The sequence below is a fragment of the Stigmatopora argus genome, chromosome 17 (genome assembly GCF_051989625.1).
Source record: "Stigmatopora argus isolate UIUO_Sarg chromosome 17, RoL_Sarg_1.0, whole genome shotgun sequence".
NCBI lineage: Eukaryota > Metazoa > Chordata > Actinopteri > Syngnathiformes > Syngnathidae > Stigmatopora > Stigmatopora argus.
The window spans coordinates 14,224,996-14,239,588 of NC_135403.1; the positions used below are offsets into that span (position 1 = coordinate 14,224,996).

Sequence of the window (14,593 nt, forward strand, 5' to 3'; positions counted from 1 at the left end):
TTCCTGCCTAATGCGGAAGTTCACGTCCAGACCTGCCCGTCGCCGCATTCCTGTGCCAGGCTTTCGCAACGCACTCGTCGGGGCCCGACGCACGCTCTCTTCTCGGCGTTAATCATTGACCTCCATCAAAGGTCGCTGACCCACTTGAAAAGAGCCAGGCGGGCACGAGGTGTGTCGGGCCCGCTCCGACCGCCAAGGCCAGCCCGTCAGTCCTCGTCCCTTGCGCGACAGCTGCCCGGACCCCCGGCGTCTTCGTCTCCCCCTTTTTTGGATTTTCATTTTGTATGTTTGAATTGAATGTTAAATATTTTAGTCCCCCCCCCCAAAAAAAAAAAAAATGAATGGAATTAAATTTGAACAATCTACTTAATATTTACTGTATTGGGCTTTTACTTTTTTATATTGTTTAAATTCAATTGAATTTACATCTCCTGGAAGCTAGCAGCGCCCCCTGTTTACAGATGGTGTCATTGACGTGACGTATGAAGCTAAAGTGAATTGATGTTAAAATCATTTTAGAGATTTTGAAAATAAGGAGAAATTGTATTTAATAATTTCAATATTATCTTCCTCAATAAAGTGTCAACTTTACACTGGGTGTAACGTATAATAGTAGAGAGCTAAAATGTATTTTGAAATGCGTATAAGGTCAAACTTGGAACACAATTGTTACAAATAGCTTAAACTTTGTGCCCAACTCCGGTCCTCGAGGCCTCCAACCCAAGCAGACTGGATAGGGGCCCTCGAGGACCAGAGATTGACAAGCCATCTGTTTTGCCCTTTAAATGCGATTTTTTATTGAACTTCGACTCCCCTCTGCTTTTCTACAACTTGGATGATTCCATTTCCGGTGTCGGAAGTTTTCAAAGCAAGCAGCGGGAAAAGTGACTGCTTTGTTGTCGGAAGTTGACGTTACGGACGAAGAAAGGGCATAAATGTTCAACAATAAGCACGACTATTATATTTTTCATGTCGACAACGAAGAATTTTCCATGAGGTGAGGCGGACAAATTCCTTAAACATTGCGGAGGTTGCTAATGTAACGTTGTGCTTGAATGTAAAACGGAGCTAGCTAACAAGTTAGCTAATATACGATACAGATGTATTCTTAATTTTTCACAGAATGGACGCCACGACGTGTTTGAAGTCTCTGTTGCTTGCTATGCAGCAGTACGAAGTTGACAGGAATACTGACAGTGCGGCGGAGCTCGTCGAACAAGTAGCGGTAAGGCATATTTAGCCTTTAATTTATTATGACTGACAGTCCGTTGTACTCAGAACTCGTGCTTCTCGTGGCATTCAAATACCAAATGAACTATTTTTCTTCCTTTGGCCGCGATAGACGTTCATCCTATTTAGACGTCAATTGCTCTGAAAGTGTTGACCCTACCAACATGGCTGCCAGTGACGCACGTCACCAGCCATTTTCACTGTATTTTTAGGAGATAGTGGTTAATGCATTCACTGCCACTGACAGCGGTATACGTGCAATCGTTAGGAAGTGGGATTATTCATTGATAACATTCCATCAGCGGAAATGAATGTCTATACAGTGGTACCGCTACATACGAGCTTAATTCGTTCCGGGATTGAGCTCGTATGTTGATCTTCTCGTAACTTGAACGAACGTTTCCCATTGAAATGAACTAAAAACAAATTAATTCGTTCCAACCCTCTGAAAAAACACCAAAAACTGGATATTGGATTGGAAAAAATGTTTTATTTCTTCTAATTTGCCATCTATTAACAAAGTAATACATAACTAGTGGTTTAATAGTAATAAAATGTGTTTAATAGAACTAAAATTAGACGGATTTTGCGGAGGGGGGGTTCGGGGGCACCTTCCACGACAACGCACTCGTAACCGAACAAACAAATTTAAATTAACAAAATTTTTCTCGTATCTAGAGCTAATTATTCGCTTGAAATTTTCCTCGTATCTCGAGCATCTTGTAGGTAGAGCTGCTCGTATGTAAAGGTATCACTAATCCATTTGAACTGGGAGGGGATGGTAGGGATCATTCAATTGCTACAAGAGCCTCACAGTTCAAATGAATGGGTTGTCTGTTGACGTCAATGGCACCCAATGAGTGGATCATTTTATGTCATTTTGTTTGACATGTCATTTGTGCAGGAGGTCTCCTCCCTGAAATGGGAACATCTGCTGTCCTCGGGTCAGCCACTCCCCAGCGAGTGTGTCCGCGGGCTCGTCCAGCTCACCGGAAATGCCACCACGTGTCCCACCGTGGTCGCCGCCATCCTTTCCCTCCTGGCACAACTCGGTATTCTCCGCCGCCTCATTATGTCAACATATAACTGCTTTGGTGCATTTTTTTTTTTTGCATTTTAAAAAGTTGTGTATGAAAGTTCTTCTGAAGGTTGTCACTATTTCCATTCTTCACCTCGCAGCGTTTGACGACGACAGAAGGAAGATACTCGACTGCAACTTCGACCTCACCGGGAACCTGGCCTCGCTGGTTCATCGTCACAGCGCCGCCCCAGCGGACCCTCTGGTGCTGCAGGTTAGTCTGTCGTGGTCCTTAGAGGGAGGTGCTAAAAAATATTTGTACCTGTATGTAATGACAATAGAGGCATCTATTGCGTTCTTTGTGCTTTGCAGAGTTTGCAATTGCTGCAGAAGCTGACTTACAACACTCGCGTCTCGTCATCCTCAAGCTACATTTATAAACTCGTCGACTTTCTCGTGGCCAACATGTAAGGAGCGTACACGCCCACCAATTTGCATTATAATTATTTGGAAATGCATGGCAAAAAAGGCAATTTTATTATAAAATTAAAACTGATTTTTTTGTAGTACTAGGTCAAGCTGTAACTGATTGATTTCATTTTACCTGATTTTAATGGGGAAACAAACTACAGTGAGGTACAATTTTAAGATGACGTTTTATTGAGCTCAGCCAGTCGCATGCTGATGACATCATCCCACCCTGCCTTTGCCTGATGGCCAATTTGTGTCGGGATAACTATGCTGTGCAGAGTTACATCAAGTCTCTGGTGAGTGTTGATCATATTATGTCTTTCATGTTGAAATACGTTTTTTTAAAAAAAACTTCAAATTTACAATTTTTAAAACATTTCGAACTTGTTATTTTTGATTTTTTGGAAAATGCTTTGAAACAGGACGGCGTGAAGGCTTTCAATCGGACGTTGCTCAACTTTCTGAATCACAAGAATCTGACGGTGGTGGTCTTCACCTTGTCCGTACTGGTCAGCCTCACTCTCAACGAGAAGATCGGCGAGAAGGTGGGTCATGTCGGCCTTCTCCTTTTTGGCCGCGCCCTCATTTGTTTTTTGATCGTCCCGTGTTTCCGCCGCAGCTCTTCGATGCCCACAATATCCACCAGACCTTCCAGTTGATCTTCAACCTCATCGCGAATGGCGACAGCGACGGCGCGCTGACTCGAAAATATGCAGTTGATCTTCTCGTTGACCTCCTGCTGAACCCTAAAATGGCGGATTATCTCACTCGGTAAGTATGACATTGTAGGGACGTCCGCCCTTGTTAATGGCAGGCAATTGGTTTTCTGGTGGTCCGTAGGTACCAGCACTTCTCCGCCTGCGCGTCTCGGGTGTCGGAAGTACTGCGGTTGAAAGACGCCGACTCGGCCGCCAAGGTGAGTGGCAAATCTGCGCCAAGTTCCGCCCCCTTTCTAACTCGCCCCTCGTGCCTCGGCAGGTTCTGGAGCTGCTGCTCGCCATGTGCGGCGTGTCGGGTCTGCGCCCGCAACTCTGCCGGGTTTTCTTCAAACCGGCGACCGTTCTCAGGCGGCCGGAAGGCAAGGTGGAACCCGGGCCGGCGTTGGTGCGGTGGCTCCGCTCGCCCGTCGCTGGCGCCGAGGCCTGCTGGCCCAAGGCGATGCGGCTGCTCCGCGAGCTGCTGGAGGTACGCCGGGTGGCCGAGCGGGGGGCGGTGATGAATGACCTCGCGACAACGAGCGCGCTCGTCTCCGTCCAGGAGGCGCTGGGCCCCGACGGCGCTATCGAAGGCGCGCGGAGCTTTGCGGAAATGGTCCTTCCCGTTCTGCTGGATTTTGTCAAGGGAGCGGACGCTGACTTGAGACGACATTGCGACCGTGTCTCGCACGTCAACGACGTGCTGCTCGATATCCTTGAAAAGCGTGTGTGGTCGTTTGGTTGCCGGACTTTTGGTCGCGGTCTCTTGATAATTACCATTTAAATGGTTGCTCAAATTCCCTAAATACAAACTGCAAATTATTATTTAGTCATTCTTAATGCCCTAGTCATTATTAGGCTAAAGAAAAGCTCCAAATTTCCCGTACTTTTATTGTGTTTTGTTGGAGAACTTGTTAAGACACTGACTGACATCCCTTCCTAAGCGGACAACTCATGTACATACAAACTCTTGTACACTCACACGTCCGCTCAGTGAAACTGCTCAGGGCCATTGTTGGCTTTTATTGATGCGTAGACCGTCTGGTTTTACCTTGTTTTGTCGCCGGTCTTTTGGTCGCCCGGACCCAAACAATGGGCGACCAAAAGACCGGCGACAAAACAAGGTAAAACAACACGGTCTACGCATGAATAAAAGCCAACAATGGCCATGAGCAGCTTCACTGAGCCGACGTGTGAGTGTACAAGAGTTTGTATGTACATGCGTTGTCCCTTTAAGAAGCGACGTCAGTCCAGTCAGGGTCTTAACAAGTTCTCCAACAAAACAATAAAAGTACGGGAAACGTTGAGCTTTTCTTTAGCCTAATAATTACTAGGGCATTAAGTATGACTAAATAATAATTTGCAGTTTGTATTTGGGGAATTTGAGCAACCATTTAAATGGTAATTATCAATAACCTTCCGGGCGACCAAATGACCGAGTACCCTTGAAAAGTGATTCTTTACATTCTCCACTCCTTGGCGCTTTGGGGAATCCATTAACCCGTAAGCCTTAACGCTTTCACTCATGTGTGGCGAGGCCCCCACGCGGGCGCTGCTTTCCTATCACCTCGGCGCCCACCAATGCCTGTCGCAGGTGGAGACGCTACTGGCCGGTTGCCACGGAGACGGCCCCTCCGCGGACGAGGGTCTCGGGTGAGCCCACGGGCTGATCTGTCGCCACCGCCACCGGTTCCTCAAATGACACTTTGACAATGTGGCGGCCGCGTGCGTAGTCAGGTGTGCGCCGAGGCCCTGCTCGGCACTCTGGAGCTGATGAGCAAACTGCGCCAGCAGGTCGAAGACATGGAGACCAGCTTCTCCCGGGCGCTGCAGGTGAGGGCGCCTCCTTTCAGACCCGCCTACCTCTTCGTAACCCGCCCGCGCCGTGCGTTCAGGACCAGAGGATAGTCACGCCCCTGGCGCTAGCCCTGACGTCACCCCACAGAAAGCACGTCCGGTCCGGGATGGCTCTGCTTTTGGAGGCCGCCACTCTCCCGGACTTCCCATCACTCGTGTGAGTCCGGCTTTGCTAAAATAGATGGGAGCGTTGGCGTGGTCGATGGCGCCCAGTGAGATTTGTGCTCTGCTCCCCCAGCCTGGCAGAAAGCGTGGCCGCCAACAATGCTTACCGTCAGAGGGCAACTGGGCTGTCCGACAAGTGCGTGGCGGCGTTGGACGCTTCGACCCACGGCGGCTTACAGGTCTCCAAACGGGGCTCCCGTCCCGTCTCACTTCCCGTCCTGTCCGGGCCGACCGAGCGCTGCCATTTTGTGCTTTTTTTGGTTGCAGGTGCAGGCGCAGGCCAAGGAACCGCACGTGTCCGACATCATCGACCTGTACGAGCAGAAGCTGGCCGTAAGTCTTGTGATCGATCATTTTAGTTTTGACTGGCGGCAGCACGAATGGCCCGTTCAAAGAACAGTTCATTGATTCATTGACCATCCCCAGCCAAAATGGATTGGACATGGAGCGCCATTGCCGCTAGCCAAATAGGACTCGGACCTTCCAGTTTAAATGCAAATCATTAGGTGCATATCGACATGTTTTTTTTGCGCCACTGTAATGTTGTTTTCCAAAAAGGAGACGATTACCGTACTTGAGTTCTCCCCGATTGTGTCGAGTCCTAATCTGGTCTTCAGTCCAAGGAGAGTCGCCTGCGAGACGCGCTGGAAGCCAAGGCCTCGGCCTCGTCTCAGGTAGCGCGGTGTCACGTCCAGGAAGCCAGGGCCGAGGCCGAGGTGAGCACTTTCGGTCCCGCCGCCTCCGCCCAGAGAACGGCGAAGCCCAGCCTCACCCGCCGCCCACCCGTGAACGCCAGGGTCGGAGGCTGGCCGGTCTGCTGAAGGAGGCGGAGAGGCGGCGCGAGGACCTCCAGGCGGAGCTGAGCGTGCAGCTGGAGCAGGTGCGGCTCACCCGGGCCGACATGGCGGAGCTGCTGAGGCGCAACGCCAGACAGCAGCTGGTTTCGGAGGAACACCAGGACCTCAAGGCCGCTTACAACACCTTGTTGGACAGGTTAGGTCAGGGTTGGGCAAACTTTTCGGCCCGGAGGCCACATTGACTTTAAAAAAATTGACAGACGGGCCGGGTCAGCACAAGATACGCTACATATAAAAAACTGCATCCGTTAACAGTACATATGAAACATAAACAGAAAAAAAGGACTAAAGTATGAACATATCACTCATCTGGGATTTATGGGGTGCTTTCTTGGTTTTCATCAGACTAAAGGTCTGTTCACACACATATGTAGAGCCAAATAACACCAGAATCCTATGTGCCATCTTCTGGATGTTTGGAAATTTGGCTGCACTTAATGAAGCCTAAAACTCAGAGACTTTCAGGAAGTTGAACTTGTCACATTGGAGATCAATCAGTTCCAACTGCAACTCCTGTGGAAGCGTTTCCGGGTCTTGTGAGAAAGGACATGACACCAGCTGTCAATTTTTCCAAAATCACAAAACCGACGGCAGAATTGCTCATGCAGGTCATCCAATGATTTCCTGTAATTTTTCACATGCGGGGGCCTCTTTTAACACAACCAGTGTAGGGAAATGAGCAAATGACTTGTCTGATATTTGCTTGAAAAATAAAACCAGCTTGGTTATGAAGGCGTAAGGTTTGCTTGCATTTCATGCACAAACTGTTTTTTCTCTTGTAGCTTCACATTCAGCTCGTTCATCTGTGTCAGTATTCTCAAGTAGCTCCCACACACAGTTACATACTTTTAATAGGCTAGTGCGCCATTTATCGGGGAAACGAAGGTATTGCAGGGAAATGAATGAGGTAATTGATTTTTACTATAATTTGGACAACGTTGGTGTGCCGTATATGGCCCGCGGGCCGTAGTTTGCCCATGTCTGTGTTAGGTGCACTGCACTGCAAAAAAGGTTCAACATCCATTCATCTTTTGTTAACTTAATCATTTTCATCGACGTAACGCGCCCCCCTTAAAAGCGCTTCTCGTCAGGTTTAACGAAAGCGAGCGTCTGCTGCAAGAGCTTCGGACGGCTCACGCCGACCTGGACCAACGGCACCAAGCCCTGAAGGACGATCGCCAAGCTTTGCAGACTCAGCACGACAAGTAGGAAACGCCCGTCGCCGGTCCGGGCGTGGCATTTTTCCTCACGGCGTTTCCGCTCGCTCTCGACAGGACCGCGGCGCTGCTGGAGGATCGGGAGAAGGAGCTGTCGTCCGTGGAGCTTCGCAAGCGTCAGCTGGAGGACCAGCTCGGCGACCACTTGGCCAGGCTCGCCATGATCCACACCTTGACCGTTGGTGACAAGCACAACCAAGTTCAGAAATAAGTGATTGACCACCTAACGCCCTGCCCCTAAAAAAGGATTTTATAAAAGGACTATATCACTTGTCCAATAAAAACAATGCTTAGTTGTGCAAAAAAATGAAATTGTCGGTTGAGTTATTTTTAAAATTGACAGGTAGGTAAGATATTCAAATTTAGCCGGCATGGTTCTAACCGTTGTGTTTTCCAGGACACCGCGAGCGGGTGTTGCCGCCGGCCCGGCTGGCTCTTTCTATTTTCTGCCACCTGTTTCTCCACAGCTGCCGACCGTCACTCCAAAGCACTTTGGCAGAAGGTCGGACCGAAGAGGCTAGCGTGCTAATTCTTCCCGACAGGACTCGAGCTCAACATGAAGCCTCCGCCCGCACTCGCTGTTTTGCTGCTAGCGCTTTTCTGGCCAGGTTAGTTGTTTTTTAATCATTGTGCTTATCCTGGATCTTTTGAGATTATATTTGGAATTTATTCCATATCTCATTCGGATTAGCTAGTGTAGACATTAGTGCTGTGCGCCTACTGTACGTTGAATGGCAGTTTTTTTAAAATTTATTTTTCTAAGATTTTAGTTAATTTTTTTTTAATTGCCGTTCCGAGTCCAAGTAGATTGGTAGTGCTGGTCAAATGAGTTAAGGTTATCGTTTGCCGTCGTTGGAAAATGTCTGACTCTGTTGGACCGCAGTGGAAGGAAGCAGCTGTCGTGGGAAATTTGAGCTCTGGAACGTGCCGCTGTCGCTCTGCCCTACAAACGTCAATCCGTCAGCTGGGCAATATACCCCAAAAGTTCGGATCAACATTACGGAAAAATAGGGGCCCATTCTAAAGTTGCGTTGGTACAAGCACTAGGAGTAAGCATAACATACTTGAAAAATGTCCCGAGGAAGAATAGAAATGTCCATGAGTCTGTGAGCTAAAGCACACCTACTGAGGTCATGTCTTTTTGTGTTTATTTATTTTTTAACGGAAAAATAGGGGCCCATTCTAAAGTTGCGTTGGTACAAGCACTAGGAGTAAGCATAACATACTTGAAAAATGTCCCGTGGAAGAATAGAAATGACAGTCTGTGAGCTAAAGCACACCTACTGAGGTCATGTCCATTTTTTTTTTTTTTTTACATTAAACTCCAAGCCTGTTCGCAGGGTGCCGGTGCAGAAATGAAGAGGAGCGCCTGATCAACCATCTGCTGAAGGAGCGCGGCTACAACAAGGAGCTGCGTCCCGTGGAGAGACAGGAGCACGCCGTCGACGTCTACCTAGCGCTCACGCTCTCCAACCTCATCTCCTTGGTAGGAACGCCCGCCGACGCCCCCCAAAGACGGGATTTCTACTGAACGTCCGCTTTGGGTTTTGCGCAGAAAGAAGTGGACGAGACTCTCCTCACCAACGTGTGGATCGAACACGTGAGTCCCGGCATTTAAAAGATATATGCAAAGATGGCAAAAAAGTCAAACGCGACTTTTCAAATTGAATCAAAATGGACACTCGGGACTTTTTCCTCATTTTGTGTACACGCCACATCCGCGCTCTTCCCCGTGGGCCAGACGTGGACGGACTACCGGCTGACGTGGAACGCCAGCGAGTTCGACGGCATCGAGATCCTCCGCCTGCCGTCCAACATGGTGTGGCTGCCGGAGATCGTGCTGGAGAACAAGTGAGGAAACGTAGCTTGGAGCGAATCCCGCATGGGACCGAGAAAAAACGTGCCTGGCGTCTTCCCCACCTAGCAACGACGCCCAGTTCCAGGTGGCCTACTACTGCAACGTGCTGGTGCAACCCGACGGGCTGTGCTACTGGTTGCCCCCCGCCATCTTCCGTTCGTCCTGCTCCATCAACGTCAACTATTTCCCCTTCGACTGGCAGAACTGCACCCTCAAGTTCACGTGAGACCCCCGAGCGAGCGAGCGAACGGCTCCGTTCCGACCCGGAGACCCATTCCAATTTGCGTCCGCTTAGCTCCCTGACGTACAACGCCAAAGAGATCCGAATGCTCCTGAAGCCGGAGGGGAACGCCACGGTGGAGTGGATCATCATCGACCCGGCCAGCTGGACGGGTAAGGCCCGAGATCGGGGGGTGGGGGCGGAGCCGGCGGTACTCGGACGATTCGCCGAAAGACGTTTCGCCACGTTTTGGACACGCAATGTAATTTATCAAAGCTGGGGATTGATGTCTGACACTAAGAAAAAAACAACACTAGAAGACTTATGTGAAATTCTAAGTGCCTTGGACAGACTAGAGAACAATACTTGAAAATGCCATGGAACACACTTTTACTTCTTCTTTAATTTTAAATAATTTTCCATTATTATAGGAAATGTATATACAAAATGATTTGCTGAGAACCTTAATTCAAAGATTAATCTCAACGTTTTTTTATGCTGGTGGAAGTTTTCTGGAGTAGGATTTCTGGATTTACAATTTCATGACAGTAGTACTTACTGTTACTACTACAAAAATTGCCAGCACAGTAGTACGTACTTGTATTTAGAAATATGTCCAGCGGTGGGCAGTACATGCCCTTGTTATCCCTAAATGTTATCTGTAACGGGCTGTATATGGCCCGCGGGCCGAGGTTGAAAAACATGTACACACGATCCGGGGGCGGGGCGAGCGCGCAAATCCCGTTTCGGCGAAACGTCCGTTCGGCCAAACGTCTTTCGGCGAAACGTCCGGTCACGAGAGCCGGCGTAACTGGCCGTAACTGACCCTACCTGACCCCGATCCTCCCCTGTCTCCGCCGTCAGAGAACGGCGAGTGGGAGGTGATCCACCGTCCGGCCAAGAGGAACGCCTACAAGCACATTCCCATGGAGAGCAACAAGCACCAGGACATCACCTTCTACCTCATCATCAAGCGCAAGCCGCTCTTCTACATCGTCAACATCATCATCCCCTGCGTGCTCATCTCCTTCCTGGCCTCGCTCGTCTACTATCTGCCAGCGGACAGTCAGTCAAGCCTTTGGATTCTTCTTCCTACGTTCTTCTTATCCACTTGACCCGCCGTCCAGTCAAACGCCGCTCCACTTTTGCCGGTCAGGCGGCGAGAAGATGACCTTGTCCATCTCGGTGCTGCTGGCTCAGTCCGTCTTCCTGCTGCTGATCTCGCAAAGGCTCCCGGAGACGTCCATGTCCGTCCCGCTCATCGTCAAGTACGTCGTTTGAGCGTCGGCGGACGTCTTTTGCCTTTTTTTTAACGTGCACCTTTCGTAGGTACCTGATGTTCATCATGGTTCTGGTCACAGTGGTGGTCTTGAATTGCGTGGTGGTCCTCAACCTGCACTTTAGGAGCCCCAGCACGCACGTCATGTCCGACTGGACCAAGAAGGTAAGCTGAAACGTAGCGGTCGGGGCCATCCGTCGAGGATTATTTGGACCTTGCTTTTGGGGGTGGGGGAGTGAGTTCAATGAAGAGTAAAATGACACCCACCGGGGAACGTTTGCTGCAGGGATGTCAGACTCGGGTTGGTTCGCGGGCCACTTTAACGTCAACTTGATTTCACGTGGGCCGGACCATTTTACATATAATATTTAGATTTTTTAAAAATAAATGGATTAAAAGAACTGGATTAAAAGCCCTGAATATTCAGTTTTTTATAGATCTAAAACAATGTTTATTTGAGCTTTTTTTAAATATATTTTTAGATTTTACAAAATGATTTTTGAACTAAAAGCAGAAAAAATGGATTAAAAAATGACAATTATTGATTTAAAAGGGGGAAAATCAGGAAATTTAATATCCATCTATACTCTTCATTTTAATTTGATCCTAAAACAGGAAGTCGGCACTCATGATTGACTTTCCCGGGCCACACAAAATGATGCAGCGGGCCAGATTTGGCCCCCGGGCCGCCACTTTGACACATGTGGTTCACTGTATTTTTCTTCTGTGTTATTATTATTTTTTGGAGTCGTCCATTTATCCGCGGCGGTCCTTGTTGTGATCTTTGTGCATCAGTTTTTCCTGGAGCGACTCCCCCGCTTGCTGCTGATGTCGCGTCCGGCCGAGTCGGAGCCGTCCTGGGACGGCGCCTTGCACCGGCGCTCCAGCTCGGCGGGTTACATCGCCTCGGCCGAGGAGTACTACAGCGTCAAATCCCGCAGCGACCTCATGTTCGAGAAGCAGTCGGTCCGACACGGGCTGATCGCCCGGCCCGCCCAGGCCGCGGGTAGGCCGGCCTTCCCGCCAGCGCCCGCTCCATTCCGGCGGCCCTTCCTCTAAGGTCGCGTGTGGTCTTTTTTTTTAGTGAAAAAGCTGCAGGAGGACGGCGGCGGGGTCACCGAACAGCTGTACGGCGAAATCAAGCCGGCGGTGGACGGGGCCAATTACATCATCAAGCACATGCGCAACAAGAACGACTACAACGAGGCGAGCGGGCCGCCGACCCCAATTTTGCTTGTCCGCTACTCGACCGCTAGTACTTAAAATGGCGGCACAGCGAGTCAATGGAAGCGTGAAGTGACCTCTGTGTGCCAATACAGGAAAAGGACAACTGGAGCGGCATCGCCCGCACGGTGGACCGCCTGTGCCTGTTCTTGATCACCCCGGTGATGACGTTGGGAACCATCATCATCTTCCTCATGGGCCTCTACAACCACCCGCCGCCGCTGCCCTTCGCCGGAGACGACTACGACTACAGGGAGGACAACCCGCGCCCGATGTGACCCCGACACGTAATTCCCAAATCTTTTGCTTCCTTCCTTCCTTCCTTCCTTTCTTTCCTTCCTCCTCTCCTGTCTTTCATTTGGGCTGGCAATTAAAATTCAACATGGAAAGAACGAAACGCTTTGATCCCGCGTCTATTCAGAAAGAACCAAGGAATCAATAAATGGGGGGGGGGATCCGATCTATTCTAAGTTAAAAAGGTCATTTTTAAAAGAGCGTAAAGAAAAGTTTGCATCTAAAAAAAACATGGTTTAGGCCTAGACATCCCTTTTATTCTCTATTTTGAATTGGAAAAACAAATCTTAAGAAAATGATCTATTTTGACTTTTTTTTTTTTTTTAAATAATGACCAAACATATTTTTGAGCATCATACAATTGTCTTCAAATTTCCCGGTAAATATCACAAACTAACAGGAAGTGACCCCTAACTTTCACACAGATGTAGTTTGGAAACAAGAAATGGAGACTTCTTTTTGTCGCTACGAGCACCTTACTCGGCGATTTACAGCCGTAACGCGCGCATCTCTTGACGCCTCGGCAGCGGTACCAACGATGCGAGCTTCCCTGGCCGTCAGACACAAAATTCCCACGGAAGGATGCGTTCGGCGGACCCATGGGAAAACGGGAATAGGCTACTTGAAATCTTTCTGCACTCTTCTGTATTGACGGTGGGTGAATTATTTTGTACACATTTCCTCTCATTTATTTTTCATTGTACACGCTTGGGTTTTTGTTTTACTTATTTTATATTTTTTCTAAAACCTTTGCATTTTTTTTCTATCAGGCTTTTTTGTTTGAACCATTTATGTCACATGTCAAAGTGGCGGCCCGGGGGCCAAATCTGGCCCGCCGCATCATTTTGTGTGGCCCGGGAAAGTCAATGATGAGTGCCGACTTTCTGTTTTAGGATCAAATTAAAATGAAGAGTATAGATGTATATTACATTTCCTGATTTTCCCCATTTTAAATCAATAATTGTCTGTTGGAATTATTTTATATAAGTTATCCTGATTCTGGTATGACTGTTGAAATGTTAGTTAATAGAATGAGAGTGTCTTGGGCCCTGGAAAGTTTCACCTTAGAGGAACTACCCAGGGGGGCCGACGCCTGTCTGTTTGTCTGTTTTGTGAGGGGTGCAAGATATCAGGAATAAGACTATAAAGATGTTATCTTGAAGGGGCATATGGTCATGATCAAAGAACCTTTTGTAACTGGGAGAGAACTATCTCTCCTTCGATCAGCTTGAAACTTCCTGTAACTTGGACACTCCCAAAACACAATAAGAGAATAGGCGAGGGGAGATTTTCTTCAGAGTGTTTTGGAGAGCTGTGAGAGTGACAGTCTCTGAACCTCTCATTTTTTAAATAAAGTTAACTCAAATTCTCTGTGATTTCCTTCTTTTCAGGTTGGTGAAACAAATGTTTGGTGTTTGAACCTAACATTTAATTGGTCCTTCGAGCCGGATTCCAAGATACCGGACGATCCCAGCAAGTGAGCAAGATCCAGAAAAGTCTGTGGCCACAGCATAAAGATCCTTTTTCAGGACTGTTTCTTCCTTACGGGCTGGGGTCCAAAGGTTGAAGGGATACCGAGGACGCAGAGAATCGTGAGTAAAATTTTGTTTAAAAAAGAATGAATGAAGGCGTAACAGACCCCTTTAGTTGGAAAGACTAATTAAACTCTGTAAAAGTAAAATTAAATAAATGAAAACCCTGAGAATCCTAGAGCCCTATCAGGTAAAATTCAAACAACAAACATCCGCGGCGTAACAGACACCCTTAGTTGCAAAAGACTAATTAAACTCTGTAAAGGATATCGGAGTCCAAGTTGTATTGAACAAACAATAACCAGAAATTCGTGGCGTAACAGACACCCTTAGTTGCAAAAGACTAATTAAACTCTGTAAAGGTTTGCGGAGCCTTGGTTGCGAATTAAAAGGAGTGAACGTGCAAAAAAGTGTGTATGGAAATACATTTTACCATTTGGTGATTTGTATCTCATATCAAACAACAGGAGACAAATGTCGACCTTTAGTGGATGTATGTAGACGCGAAACTCCGCCTGAAAAGGTTGAAGTGAGTTTACCACTAAAGGAATTTATCGACATCCTGTTGTCTAAACCCAGTGTTAGTGCACTATAGGTGCAAAGACCCACTGGGACTAAATTTTATTCAAAAATGGGTAAAGTACAAAGTAAAACAAGTAAAAAAGAGGAATTCCTC

At 48.0% G+C, this 14,593-nt stretch overlaps 3 protein-coding genes across 5 annotated transcripts in view; all 3 read left to right on the top strand.

Annotated features, from left to right (window-relative positions):
* Window positions 1–370, top strand: part of LOC144091468 (sodium channel protein type 3 subunit alpha-like) — a 40,036-nt gene extending 39,666 nt beyond the window's left edge. The window contains exon 34 of the mRNA XM_077623810.1: window positions 20–370. The gene's annotated coding sequence lies outside the window, so the exon portion shown is untranslated. The remainder of the gene's footprint in view (window positions 1–19) is intronic.
* A 2,250-nt stretch (window positions 371–2,620) lies between these two features.
* cip2a (cellular inhibitor of PP2A) lies at window positions 2,621–7,748 on the top strand. Its single transcript, XM_077623789.1, has 16 exons — window positions 2,621–2,715; window positions 2,881–3,015; window positions 3,142–3,264; window positions 3,339–3,490; window positions 3,560–3,635; window positions 3,698–3,904; window positions 3,977–4,124; window positions 4,938–5,067; window positions 5,148–5,247; window positions 5,310–5,428; window positions 5,510–5,615; window positions 5,704–5,769; window positions 6,054–6,152; window positions 6,233–6,429; window positions 7,385–7,498; window positions 7,568–7,748. Exons 2-16 carry the CDS (start codon window positions 2,962–2,964, stop codon window positions 7,719–7,721), a joined length of 1,845 nt encoding a protein of 614 aa, XP_077479915.1. The 5' UTR covers window positions 2,621–2,715; window positions 2,881–2,961; the 3' UTR covers window positions 7,722–7,748.
* A 221-nt stretch (window positions 7,749–7,969) lies between these two features.
* chrnd (cholinergic receptor, nicotinic, delta (muscle)) lies at window positions 7,970–13,018 on the top strand. 3 transcript variants are annotated; one of them, XM_077623804.1, is made up of 13 exons: window positions 7,970–8,118; window positions 8,851–8,996; window positions 9,066–9,110; window positions 9,252–9,361; window positions 9,435–9,590; window positions 9,664–9,761; window positions 10,453–10,653; window positions 10,745–10,856; window positions 10,918–11,032; window positions 11,663–11,873; window positions 11,952–12,073; window positions 12,187–12,378; window positions 12,913–13,018. In XM_077623804.1, exons 1-12 carry the CDS (start codon window positions 8,067–8,069, stop codon window positions 12,367–12,369), a joined length of 1,551 nt encoding a protein of 516 aa, XP_077479930.1. In that variant the 5' UTR covers window positions 7,970–8,066; the 3' UTR covers window positions 12,370–12,378; window positions 12,913–13,018. The 3 variants fall into 3 exon arrangements, with proteins under 3 accessions (XP_077479930.1, XP_077479929.1, XP_077479928.1); XM_077623803.1 differs by lacking the exon at window positions 12,913–13,018 and adding an exon at window positions 12,811–12,900; XM_077623802.1 differs by lacking the exon at window positions 12,913–13,018 and having other exon boundaries at window positions 12,187–12,754.
* The last annotated feature ends 1,575 nt before the right edge of the window (window positions 13,019–14,593 follow it).